General features: G+C 49.0%; 1 protein-coding gene across 1 annotated transcript; it reads left to right on the top strand.

Moving 5' to 3' along the window:
- Nucleotides 1-394: 394 nt before the first annotated feature.
- Chit1 (chitinase 1) lies at nucleotides 395-12112 on the top strand. The gene is made up of 11 exons (XM_055598169.1): nucleotides 395-445; nucleotides 1816-1845; nucleotides 4277-4478; nucleotides 5032-5088; nucleotides 6262-6427; nucleotides 6622-6746; nucleotides 7484-7607; nucleotides 9208-9393; nucleotides 10227-10334; nucleotides 11226-11352; nucleotides 11868-12112. The coding sequence occupies exons 1-11, from the start codon at nucleotides 421-423 to the stop codon at nucleotides 12110-12112; spliced, it is 1395 nt and encodes a 464-aa protein (XP_055454144.1). The 5' UTR covers nucleotides 395-420.
- Nucleotides 12113-13174: the final 1062 nt, after the last annotated feature.

Below are 13174 nucleotides of genomic sequence, written 5' to 3' on the forward strand. Positions count from 1 at the left end.
GGTTGTAGAGAAGTGGGAGAGCTGATCTAGTCCACAGCTGCCCTGGCTGCTGAGTCCCTTGTCTTCTCCTGGGCCTCATGAGGCTTGGGTCTGCACATGGTCCTGCCAACCCACACAAAGAGCAGAGTCATGCTTGGGCAGCAGAAAGGCTGCGTGCCCTTCCTACTTTCTTCTCTCTGCCTCCTCGTTTGGCAATAGCAAAAGCCCACTTTCCACCCTTTCATTTTTCCAGAAAAGCAAGAATTGCCAAAGACTATTGTGTCAGGTTTGCTGAACTCATGCCACTGGGCACTCTCTCTCTCTCCTCCCTCAGGCATCTATTGCAACACTCCTGGCTCTGCAGTAGGCCAGTCAGATGAGAGCAGAGCAGGACCTGAGGAGCTGGTGTGCACGGAGCCGACAGCTGCCAGAGTCAGCATCATGGTACAGTCCACGGCCTGGGCAGGTGCGTAGGCTTGGACAGGGAGAATGGGCTGGGCTTCAAGGGCCATTTATGAGGCTATTCAATGGCCTGTGGCTCCCTCATGCTATGCAAGGAAGTAAAAGGGCTCAGGAGATGTTTGGTCCATTCTGCCTGCTCCTGCCTCCTGCCTTGGCTATTGTTTTCAGCCCACAAGTGCTTATACTGTAAAAGAAGCATTCTTTCATAGGCCCTGTCCTCAAAATACAGTCAGTGAGCCCCTATACTGGGCTTTTTTCCCCCTCCTGGTCCAAGAAGCACCAGCCAAGGGTCACCTTCCCTTAGCTTATATTGCCTGTCCTCCAGAAAGGTAGCCTAGGGCCAAGAACACTAGGTGTTCTTACAAAAAAATATTATTTTACATATTTACATGATATATATTAACAACTTATAATGTATGTACATATGCCTGGGTGAATTTATGTGTACCACACTCATCCAGGTGCCCACAGTGGACAGAGGAGGACATCAGATCCCTTTAAAAATGGAGTTATAGGCAGTTGTGAGCTACCTAATGTGAGTGCAAGAACAGTGAGTGCTCTTACTCACCATGTCACTCCCCCACCACCAAGACTTTGCTTGCAAATTTCATGCAGAATTTTTGTTTGTTTGTTTGTTGTTTTGTTTTTAGAATAAAAAGAAAATCCAAGGTCATCAGAAAGGTAAAAACAAATTCTTTGAAGGAGTCTGCAAGCCTTAGGTCTCCAAGGCTGCTAGGAACAATCTTAGCCTCTTCTTCCAAGTGAATCGTTGGGACTAGGGGGAGCAGGTGCCAAGCCCATCGGAAGATGGGGTCTTAGCCGGGTGGCAGTGGTACACACCTGTAATCCCAGCACCTAGGAGGCAGAACCAAGAGGATCTCTTTGAGTTCGAGGCCAACCTGGTCTAGAGAGTGAATTGCAGAGTGGTAAAGGCTACACAGAGAAACCCTGTCTCAAAAAAAAAATGGGGGTTTCCTACCCAGCTCTTCCAGGTGGGCTCTCCCTAGCACTGGGGAGGGTTTTCCTCTTGTTCTGCAGAGATGCTTTTCCTCTGCATACCCCACATCTGCTGGTCTTCCATGATCTCCCTAAATCCATACCACCCTCAACTGGGGCTCTTGAGCAGCCTCATAGCCATGAAAACTCCATTGGCTTCTGGGATGAAGTCTGGACAAGGACAGACCCCTGGCTGTCAAGCCTGTGAAGAGATGGACAGTTTCCTCCCAAGTCTCCTCTGGAAGGAGAAAGCTTGACTTGTGTGAAACTCACTTTACTTGGTGACCTGCACCCCCTGTGCCTCCATCGGCACACGAGGCCTGGACCTTTGATGATGAAAATGACATCGTGACCTCTGTCTTCTCTTTCATTGCCTAGGTGTGATGACTCTGCTGATGGTCCAGTGGGGTGAGTTGCATCTCTTTTTGAGGCCAGTACTTGCTCCCTCAGCCCAACCCTGTTTCTGTTATATTCCTCCATTCCAGCCACTACACATACATGTGTACATACACATGCGTGTATACACACACACACACACACACACACACACACACACACACACACACACGGACACACTGACAGACCAGGAGGGCTAACCTTCAAAGCTCAGCGCCCTGTATTTGTTCTCGCTTTCCTAAAAGCCCCACCATTTCTTCTTCCAAGATCTTTGCATCCTCACCCACTAGCTGAACTCCTTCCAAGCATGGCACTGGCTGTGTCCTCTTCTCCCAAGTCTTTCTGAGGTCCTGTGCTCCCACATCTGTGTTCTCACAGCATCTGCACACCTTCTAGTATGTATCACAGTTCCTATAGTCCTTGCCTTGACCGTTTTTTCCCACTGACTCTGAGCCCAGAGATAAAAGAACAAGTCCAAAGCTGTGGTCTCTGTGAGAACATTTGTGCTTGGATTTGCTGATGGGTATGAAGCTGAAAAGAGCTAGAAGAGGGCTTCCATGTCAAACAAACAAGCAAACAAAAGATCTAAGAGATTTCCTAGGCATTGCAGCAACTCAAACTCACAGTCCCTTTCCCATCCCACCTACTTGCTGGGTACCAGTGGTCCAGGGCCCCTCAGGCTCTTATTCTGAGGATGGTAAGCCTACTAGGCTTAGCATTGGATGCTCATCTGCCCTCCTGGCCTCACAGTAGGGGTCAGGCAGGCACCCACAGAAGTGACAATTATGAGGAAGTAGTGAGGCTGGGGATTTCTCCAAAAGCCAAGTGAAGTCCCAGCTGCTTCCAGGCACAGTAAGAAGACTTTGCGTAGGCCAGGAATTAATGTCTGTAAGCACCTTGAACAGAGCACTGTCTACAGGCTAACAGCTATAGAGTTATACTATGAGACACATTGTGAGGGCAGATTTCCCCACTTTAATTTAAGAGGAGGAAGTTGGGTTACATGAGCAGTAGGCTAGCGTTCTACAGGACCTGCTTTCACCTACCCAGCGTACTGTCTCTGTTGTATAAAATGTATTTTGTAACATTTGATGTACAGTGGTGGCATGTGCCTCCTGAATACTTCCTGGGTGGCCCTCGGCATCTTCTTTCTTTCTTTTGCTAAGAGGCGTTCACCAACCCTTGTACACACGGCTTCTAAGGCTTCTAACAAGCTCTGTTCCTGGGTTATTTCTGTCAGGCCATTGACTATCCAAAGGTTCTTCTCTCTTAAAGATGACCATGTGCTCAGAGTTGGGTGGCCTGAGTTTTCACTTACAGTCGCTTTACACTCCTGTCCCCTCCTCTATCTTCTCACTAGACACACAGAGGGGGACAGTTGAGAGGTCATAAAGAGACCCTGTTGAAACGAAAGGAAGTTCTGGGGGCCTAGACACCAATGTCAGCATGCTGCCAGGTCTCTGGCATAAAATATTCCCTCGGACATCCCAGAGTTATACAGGAAGTGGCCCCAGGGAGTCCTGATGGACTAGGACCGAATGGGAGATGGACCCAGGGTTTGTTTTGACTGATGCAGGAATGAAGGCAGTAATTATTGCTCTGGTGTCCTGGTCCTGGCTCAGGGCTGCCCTCCAAGGGACATCAGCAACAGCTCCCACCGGGTGTAGGGCCTCCCCTGCAGGGTTTCACAGGTTATAAGGACACCAGACACACAAGCTACCTTTCCCTGGGTAATACAGGCTCTTTACTAGAACCTTAGCTGTGGCATTGATAAATGTAGGATCTCTGCAAGGAATAACAAATAAATGCAAACTACTTTAATGGAAGATTAAAGAAACATGAGCCCAGGCCTGGAACTGGAACTGCTCTCTGCCGCTTCATGCATTTGCATTTTAATTGGCATTGTGAAGTATTCCCAGCTGTGCTTTGACGGTTCCACCTCTCTTCCTCTGGCAAAAGAAATGTCATGTTAACTCCCTTTGGGCCTTGTGATGGGCTGTCTCGGGCTTCCCGAGGCTTCAATCCCTGGAACAGATAGAGAAGCCTGCCTGCGGGCTCTGGCCCTAGGGACCTGGACTCTGAGCCTAGGATGTCAAGGGGTCAGGAGACCAGGATCCTAGTACCCTGCTCTGCTGTCTCAAGGGTCAAGCTGACTGAGAAGGGGCTTGAGCGCAGGAACCTCAGTTTGCACATGGTGAACTGAGCTTGGTAATGAGGGTGCTGCCACTGACAGGTGGCCTGTGGCCCTATGACAACCTATGCAAATGCTTTCCCAACCATGAGGTGCTTGCCCAAACAAAAGCAAGCTGTGTTTATTTCTTGCTGTCAGCCCTTAGCTTAGGTCTATAAGACACTCAGGGGTGCTATCTGCCTGGGGCAGAGGCCACCAGTTTTTAGGGGCACTTCTGACTCACATTTTTTTCCCCTCCTTCTTACTGGTCAGGCTCTGCTGCAAAACTGATCTGCTACTTCACCAACTGGGCCCAGTACCGGACGGGGGCAGCTCGATTCTTACCCAGGGATGTGGACCCCAACTTGTGTACCCACCTCATCTATGCTTTTGCCGGCATGAAAAATCACCAGCTCAGCCCTGTAGAGTGGAATGACCAACTTCTCTACCAGGAGTTGAACAGCCTAAAGAGGATGTGAGCCTTCTTTAGGGGTAGTTGGGTGATTGGTGGAAAGATTACCCGCACACACACCCAGAAAACTCTCCATCACTGCAACCCTGCCACCAACCTGCTGTGTGGCAGTGGGCAGGTCACATCATCTCTATCTGGTCATCCGTGCTTATAGAGAAGTCATGGGGTGGATGAGAGACTTGTAAAAGGGCCCTGCTGGTTAACATCCAAATAGAATCAGGATTGCAAAACCATTTCCCACTCTGTGGAAAATCCTTCCTCTTGGGCTCGCCCTAAAATGTATCCAACTTCAGCTACCTTACAAAGGCCCTCTGGGAACTCTGGTCACTTACTGCCTCAGTTCCTTGTGTTCCTGCACCTGTGTGGTGCTGCCCTAGTTAGACACAGGGTCCCCTATGTTACCCACATGTCTCTCCCCAACTCTAGCTCCCATTGTCAGTGCAGGCTGCATACCCAGGGGCCTGCATGCTCAGGCTTGTTCCTACCACCCCTCTTAACCTATTACTCTTGTCAGTTTTCCGAGAGATACAGCCTCACACATCTCTTGTCTTTTTAGGAACCCCAAGCTCAAGACTCTGTTAGCCATCGGGGGCTGGAACTTTGGTACCCAGAAGTGAGTGGACATGGTGGCAGAATCCGTGGATGGGAATGTGGTACACTGGCAGACAGGGCCCTCCTCAGGGAAAGTAGGCCAGGCCAAAGCATGAAAAGGACTGAGGCTTTTTCCCTCTGGTTCTAGGCCCTCATCAGGATGAGAAGGCAGAGGTGCGGGCATGGCTCCAGGTTGCTATAGATGCAGTCTTATCAGGAGTCCAGAATCTAAAACAGCACAGGGAGCCCTGACCTCTCCAGCCTCACTCTACTCTTCCATGACATGGGGGCAGGGAACCAGGAATCCCAGACAGCATGCAGTGTGTTTTCTGAGTTCTGAATGGGATATCTAGTCAGTGAGATTGAGTTTGGCTGACAAATTATTTTCCATTTCTGTAATTTTTTTTAATTTAAGGAAACAATGAAGCTAGACATCTCCTAGAAAAAAAATCTAGAATATATAATTTCCAAAGCTTTAAATATTTAAAAAATATCTTTGGGCCATGAGACCTTTTGAGAATCTGGTAAACATTACGACTCAACTTCCCAAAATAACACTTACATTTTTATTGAGATTGTTAGAATTTTTAGCTTGGTATTCCCAAAGACATGGACTTAAGAATAGACACCATTAGCTTAATTAAGTTAGAAGTTAATAAAAGTAAATAGAAATAGAATCAGTCTGTAAAAAACCTTAAAATCCTTAAGAAGTCCAAGAATTCTTTGGGGGTCCACCGAGGAGGGAGATGGGTCTAGTGTGGCGATTCGGGAAGACTGTGGGCAGCACAAAGGTGGTCCCCACTGCACAGCACTCCACTTAGCTGCCAGGAAGCTCAACCCGGGGGTCCCAGGTTCCAAGCTCCTTGCTAGTCACTGCTTGCCCCCCTAACTGCATCAGAGAAACCTATATCTTTTTTCCCAATCTCCATGGAGGGTAGGGGACTTGGATAGTTCTGGTTGACAGTGAGACAGTTCAGAGACTGCCAGGGGATTGGGGAAGCCTTGGTGGCATTGATTTTAAGGCTTAGAAAGCACTTTTATTGTTCCTTTCCTTAAGCAGTCCACCAGCATGTCAGCAAATATCCCAGCAATCCCTGGGCAGCCATCCTAAAGCCCTTTCTGGCCTCACAAGACTGGGATCCTGAGTACTTTCCTACATGCCCTTGAGCAAGACACCTCTTCTATCATTCCACAGGTTCACAGATATGGTGGCCATGGCCAGCAACCAGAAGACCTTCGTTAACTCAGCCACAAGGTTCCTGCGCACTCAGGGTTTTGATGGCCTTGACCTTGACTGGGAGTACCCAGGAAGCCGTGGGAGCCCGGCAGTAGACAAAGAGAGATTCACAGCCCTGCTACACGTATAACTGGGTGGGCCTAGGGTCACTTAGTCTGCCAAGTGACCCAGGGTGGTGCCCCACAGTGTTTGAGTTCTTATCTGCACCCAGGGCCAGCAGCTTCAGACTCCAGAGTGTGAACACCTGTGGGGATATAATAGGGGGGGGAGGGTCCTGCTAGCTCCTGCCCCTGCCTTCACTCTGCATTCTTCCCACAGGACTTAGCTAAGGCCTTCCAGGAGGAAGCCCAGGCCTCAGGGAAGGAACGGCTCCTTCTGAGTGCAGCTGTGGCGGCTGGGCAAGGCCATGTGAATGCTGGCTATGAGGTGGACAAGATTGCACTGTGAGTCTCATGCCCTCCAAGGGTGGAGCAGATCTTTGCCTGCATGACTCGGCTTGCAGATGCTACCAGATGTCTGGGAATTCTGTCCCTGTTTTCTGCATCTGCTACTCCATTTTCCCAGATTTTTTCTGTGGGTGTGGAGGTTGGTTGGGTGATCTTTTTCTTCCCTTCCTTGGGTACTTGCTGTTAAAGAAAGAAAACCTTTTGGGAAGGAAGAGAGAGAGAATAAAGCCCTTAAGCATCAGCAAGAATATGGGAAATCGCGTGTTCGTTAGCTTGCAGTGTGGTGTGTGGAGCCCCTGCGGCACCCAAGACACTCAGGAGGTAGAGGCAGGTGGATCTTGGCATTTGAAACTAGCCGGCTCGACACAGTGAGTTTCAGGCCAGCTACACAGAGGGATATTCTCTCTCTGTCTCTCTCTCTGTGAGTGTGTGTGTGATGGAGGAACAGTTGAAAGCTTGTTGGAAATGCAGCTGAGTGAGGACCTACATTTTAGTGGGATTCTCAGGGGACTTGTGTAATACTAAGGCTTGGGCAGCACCAAGCTAGATTGTTTCCAAAAGGGCAAAATCACAGCACAGAGCAGGAAACACCTAAGGAGGCTGAAGGGACAATAAGTAGGGGAAAGACATCAACAACAATGGCAACGGCCACAGTGGGAACGAGAATGGTGGAGGGTGAGGGATGGAGAGTGTCCTCTCTCATGCTGCTCCCTCCTTTCCCCACACTCCTGCAGGAGCTTGGATTTCATCAGCCTTATGGCCTATGACTTCTATGGCTCCTGGGGAAAGACCACAGGACATCACAGCCCCCTCTACAAAAGGCAAGAAGAGAGTGGGAAAGATGCTGAGCTCAATGTGGTAAGTGGTCAGCGGGGTGAGGCAGGGATACCCTATCAGCAGGACCTGTGAGTGGCCTCAACTGAACCCCAAGTGCCTAATGGAAAAGAAAAACAGGAAAACCAAGTGAGATACGAAGGAACCAGGATTTTCCTATTGTCTTTGCTTGCTTGCTTTAGTCTGTCCCAAACCACTTCTGAGGGGGAAGCCTCACTTCTCTGCAGCTTCTTAGCTGAATAGCTCAAGTCACTTTTATGTCATCAGACACACAAGGAAACCAAAGAGGAAGCCTCCTTGGAACTTGACTCTCCAGCCAATATGGCTTCCATGTGTTTTACATTCTCATCTCTTGTCCAGGGTTAATAACACCAAAGGGAGCTCACTCAGGATCACCAGGAAAGGCCAGGCTGGTCTTAGACTGCAGTTGGGTTTTCCTGCCTGACTCTCTCTTTCTGAGCAGTCTGGGTACCTTACATAAGCCCAGAGTAAACTCACAAGTCAAGAATAACCATATCATTTCTCTTTCTTACGACAACCACTGCACTGCTCCCCAAATTAGAAGGCCCTTTGTTTTTGGTGTTAGGTATCTCTCTGGTTCTTTCACAAAGTTCATACTGTGGGCTGGCTGCTCACCTTATCTGAAAAACAGCACGGGTTTTGAAGGAAGCTAAATTACTCAGCCTAGTGAAGGATACAAAGACACAAAGCTGATTGGCGTGGGGCTGGAGTCCCACAGCTGGGTACTGTCTGGGCTGGAAAAGAAGGCCTTTTCCTTTGACCACAAGTCTTCTACTTGTCACACAGTGTGTCTGATGATTGTTTCTGGCCAGAGGAGTCTCCTGTCCAAACACATAAAGAGTGCCATTTGGGTTGGCAGGACGATCTGAGCTTTTCTCTCAGAAAGCTCACAAGTAAATTATTCACACCAACAGAAAAAAATCAATGCATTGAAAACTGCCCTTTACCTAAGAGGCCTAGACTCACCGTGAGGAAAATGAGCCATAATCTAGGCTGAAGAACAAATCTTTATCTTTCAACATTTATTCAGTGTAAATAGATCAAATCTCTTCGAGCCATAGGCCTATGATTACATTCCCACTAACACACGATTGTGGAAAGGCCTTGTTCAGGGGTGGGTGGTTAGATACTGGGGATGCAAACCCAAGCTTCTGATCTTGTTCTCAGGTGAGACTTACACTAGTTAACAAAGACATGCTCACAGCTTCCTGTGTCATATCTGCTAGGATCACAAACACGTTACGCCCTTAAATTCAAAAGGTTATTTGTATTGGTTTTGTTGTAAACACATTGCCAAACAAGGCAGAAATTTCTGTCTGCTTTTTCCAGTGATGTATTCTAAGCCTCTAGGACAGAGCCTGGCACATAGCAGACTATCAGTGACTATTTGTTTAGTAAATGGTTGCCTGGTTCCAAAGCCCTAAATCTGGCTATTGGCCTTACAGCTTCTTTCACAGAGTTTAGGAATCTAAGGGGATGTTGAAAGAGGATGGGCATAAATGGGATGCTCATGAAGAGCTTTGGGTCTAGCAGAGGAGATCCTGCCCCCTTGCTCTCTCAGACAACCAGAACCAAGATTTAGCAGACCTTCCTTCTCTACTAGGATGCTGCTGTGCAACTCTGGCTACAGAAGGGGACCCCTGCCAGCAAACTGATCCTTGGCATGCCCACCTACGGACGTTCCTTCACCCTGGCCTCCTCATCAGACAGCAGAGTTGGGGCCCCATCCACAGGGCCTGGTTCCCCAGGCCCCTATATTAGGGAAGGAGGGATACTGGCTTACTTTGAGGTAAGAAGGTTTTTACTATCCTGAGTATGGTAGAGGGCCAGGGGCCCTTGGGAGGAGAGAGGGCTTCTCCTGAATTTTCTGGGTAAAGATGGTAAGCATGGAGAATTCTGGCCAAAGGAACTCCATCTCATCCTGGCCACCTTGTGTAAATCTTTATATTCAGGTGCCTGAAGTTTAAATCTACAGTTCTAGGTGTCTCCACAGAATCTACTATATTATCTAGGCTTCCTCAGATGGAAATTTTCCAATCTCTGGTCTCCTCTTGGCACGAAGGGACAGGCACTGTTCATCCCAAAGATGTAAGAAGAAAGATCACTAACTCAAACCATCATGGCCAAATTAATTAAAGCAAGCCATTGTTTACAGCAAGATTTTTTAAATTTGTGTACATGAGCTGTCTCCCCCTAAGGTGGGGTTTAAGAGGTCAGCATTGGGCATGGGAAAAATAAGGATTTTTATAGTTTAGGGGTAGGGGAGGTTCCAAAGGTGGGATTTGGCAGGCAAAAGGAGGGTTACAAAAGCAGAACATAAGTATAACATGTTGTTCATAACAACTCCCTGAAATAAAAACAAGGTATTCATAACAAGGTAGTCATTGCAATGTGATCATAACAACAGGTGGTCATAATAACCTTTCTGAAACAAAGGGATCATTGCTATTTCCTGGAACAGAAAAGATTTGATCATAAACAAGCATGAGCCGAAGATGGAGGCAGATTTTTCAGTACCTACTAGTTTTCTTCTCCTCCTCCTCCTCCTCCTCCTCCTCCTCCTCCTCCTCCTCCTTCTTCTTCTTCTTCTTCTTCTTCCCTAACACAGCTCTGTTCCTGCAGGTCTGCTCCTGGAAAGGAAAACACAGAATCAAGGACCAGAAAGTGCCTTATGCCTTCCAGGGTAACCAGTGGGTGGGATTTGATGACGTGGAAAGCTTCAGAGCCAAGGTGAGGGCCAGCCCTGCTGGGAGGAGGTGGTACCAGGTAGACCTAAGATTTGTCCATAGATGAGTACTCAAACCCTCTTCAAGAATGAGTGTTCTTGTAAATGCCCCAAAACTGTAAATGCTTCTTCATGTGACAGCTTTTGAATATTTGTCACTGATGAAGAAAAGGCACAAGGAAAGATGGGGATGTAGCTCAATGGCAGAGTGCTTCTCTCTAGGCTCAAGGGAAGGAGGAATACCCATGGCAGGACAAGTGATTTTATCCAGTCTGTTGATCAGATTTGGAACATGTTTATGTGTCATTGAATTGCTTATAGGAACCTTTCATTCTGCCCAATATGGGTTCCTGTATGTGTTTCCTGGCCTCTCCTCCTGAGGAGACCCTCAGCTCCTGAAGACAACAGAGCTACACTAGTTTGTCAGCAGGCCTCCTGGGGTGGACAGTGGCAGAATCTTTCAGATGGATGTTCTCTGTGGGAATCGAGGAGATGGGAGGAGGGACTGCAGAGGAAGTGTGCTGGTGGCAAGTCCTAAAGCTTGGAAGGTAGTCCTCCAGGGAGGAAACTGGGTGAGCAGTCAGGGTGGGGAAGAAAAGATGGACCCTGAGGGCAGGGTGGAACCCATGAAGGAGAGTGAGGTCAGCAAGAGGCCCTGATCACCCTAGCTACCAGCCCTTCTCCACAAACACCACGGTGCCCTACATAGCTTAGAGGGAACACAGAGCCACAGTGTACTCCCCCAGGGTCCCTGAGGGGAACAAGGACTTGAAGACACGAAGACTGTGAAATCAAAGCTTGCTTCAGAACTTTGGGGAAGCATTCCCTGAGGTAACCAAAGCCTATAACAACCAGTAGAGAGCACGTTAATCACCCACGTCTGCTCGTGCCCCCAGGTCAGCTACCTGAAACAGAAGGGGCTAGGAGGGGCCATGGTCTGGGCCTTGGACTTCGATGACTTCACTGGTTCCTTCTGCAACCAGGGCCAGTACCCTCTCATCAGGACACTGCAGCAGGAGCTGGGTGAGTAAGGGGACCACAGGCTGAATTCAGAAAGTGGGGTGCACACCCTCCCCTCTCATAACCCTTTCTGAGGAAACGACTGTGCCCCAAGATTGTGATTTCTCAAATTTTATGCACCCCGGGAGCTAAGGGAACTGTTGAAACTATGTGTTTTTGCACCCTTTTCCGGTTTCTTGTTGGCAATACCTACTGGGGTGTAGTAACGGATTCCCTCCACAGGTCTCAACCTAGGACGCTTTGTTCTTATCATGCAAAAAGCCAGCCTTTTTGTGGGACCCCCGAGGTGCTCCTCACTAGTATATGACTAGGTGTCACAGCTGGTGTGTGGTCATTGCTGCCTGCTACTGTGTAGCTCAGGTTGTCCTGCAGGCAGTGCCTGATTGTAGGTGTGGCTGTGGTCTGGATATGGGGTGTGCGGGGCCAGGCTGCTGCCTCCGGTGGCTTCTGCTCTGTGCCTGGCCTGTGGTTTGGAATCCGCTGGGACAACATTGGTTGAACCTTCCTTGTCTTTCTAGGTCTTTCATCCGTGCCTACAAGAAGCCCAGAACAGGAAGTACCAGGGCCACAACAGCCTTCTGAGCCCGAGCAGGGACTCAGCCCAGGGCTAGACACCTTTTGTCAAGGCAAAGCTGATGGGCTGTACCCCAACCCTGGAGAAAAGTCCAGCTACCTCAGCTGTGCAGGGGGCCGGCTCTTCCAGCAGAGCTGTCCCCCAGACCTGGTGTTCAGTGTCTCTTGCAAGTGCTGTACCTGGGGTTGAGTCTCTGGAACCCCATCCAACTCCAGTCTGAGGCCAGGCTTGGGATCCCCCCAAAGCCTGCCTCTGCTTTCCCTGTGGCTGCAGGCCTCTCTGTTCTTTTCATGACCTGGCCTCTGCCCAGCTTCTTCGTTTGCTTTTTGTCTTTCCTGGACTGCCTCTTTACCTGCAAAATAAATACTTAGTATTCACCCGTGATGTTGTAACTCTAAGAGGCACTCTAAGCATGTTGAGAAAGCTCTCTAAGCATGTCAGAAACTTCCCTGGAGGACCGCACGATGAGCAAAGGTCAGAGGCAGTAGGTACATCTAAGATGGTCAGGCCCCATGAAAGTCTCACTGAGTCCACCTGCCAGCAAGCATGTGCCAGTACACAGGTGACAGCATACGGGCACGGCCAGGCTCCACACCCAGCCTTTGGGGGAAAGAGGTGATTAACCTCTGCTAGGCTGTCATTTCCCAAATGGACACGGGGTGGCAGCAGAGAAGAGCTTTTCCCTGCTTACAGCTCTGTCAGCAGCTGCTAGTGAAGCCACCAGTCCCTGGAGGACTGAGTTACCCAGGCACCTACCTGAGCTTGGGCACTCCATAAGGAAGGTCCTGTACTTTGAAATAAAGTCTACTGAGGCCTTTCACAGGCCTCACCTCAACCACCACTCCCAGGAGGTAGATGACACACAACAACTGTTGTCTGCATTTTATATTTCAGTTGAGGACTGGGATTCTAACCAGTTCAGAGTCCAGAACAAAGGCTTAAAATGGACCAAGACAAGCATGTGCCAGGAACACCTATCATAGAGTGATCTAACTGGGTGTGGGGTCCCAAGCCTGCAATCCCAGCACTGGTGAGGCTGAGGCAGGAGGATCTTTAGTATCAGCCAGCCTGGGCTATGTAGTGAGACACTGATTCAAACGAACAAAGGAAAAGAGAAGAGCAAGTGAGCAATGTGTATCCCTGGCAGCTTCGGGTGACACTGTGATTGTTTCGTTTAAAGAAAAATCTTTGTTCCCTAAAGGTCCATCCTGTCACGCACTTGCAGGAAGCCTGGTTTGGGGTTGGGAGTGA

The sequence above is a fragment of the Psammomys obesus genome, unplaced genomic scaffold, assembly GCF_907164565.1.
Source record: "Psammomys obesus unplaced genomic scaffold, mPsaObe1.curated_primary_1811, whole genome shotgun sequence".
Taxonomy (NCBI): domain Eukaryota; kingdom Metazoa; phylum Chordata; class Mammalia; order Rodentia; family Muridae; genus Psammomys; species Psammomys obesus.

What these genes read in the sequence shown, in the direction of transcription:
- Chit1 (XM_055598169.1), top strand. Translation starts at nt 421, where the DNA reads ATGGTACAGTCCACGGCCTGGGCAG. An exon ending in ACAGTCCACGGCCTGGGCAG is followed by an intron (nt 446 to 1,815) that starts GTGCGTAGGCTT and finishes TTCATTGCCTAG; the next exon opens with GTGTGATGACTCTGCTGATG. An exon ending in GAGGTGGACAAGATTGCACT is followed by an intron (nt 6,747 to 7,483) that starts GTGAGTCTCATG and finishes ACACTCCTGCAG; the next exon opens with GAGCTTGGATTTCATCAGCC.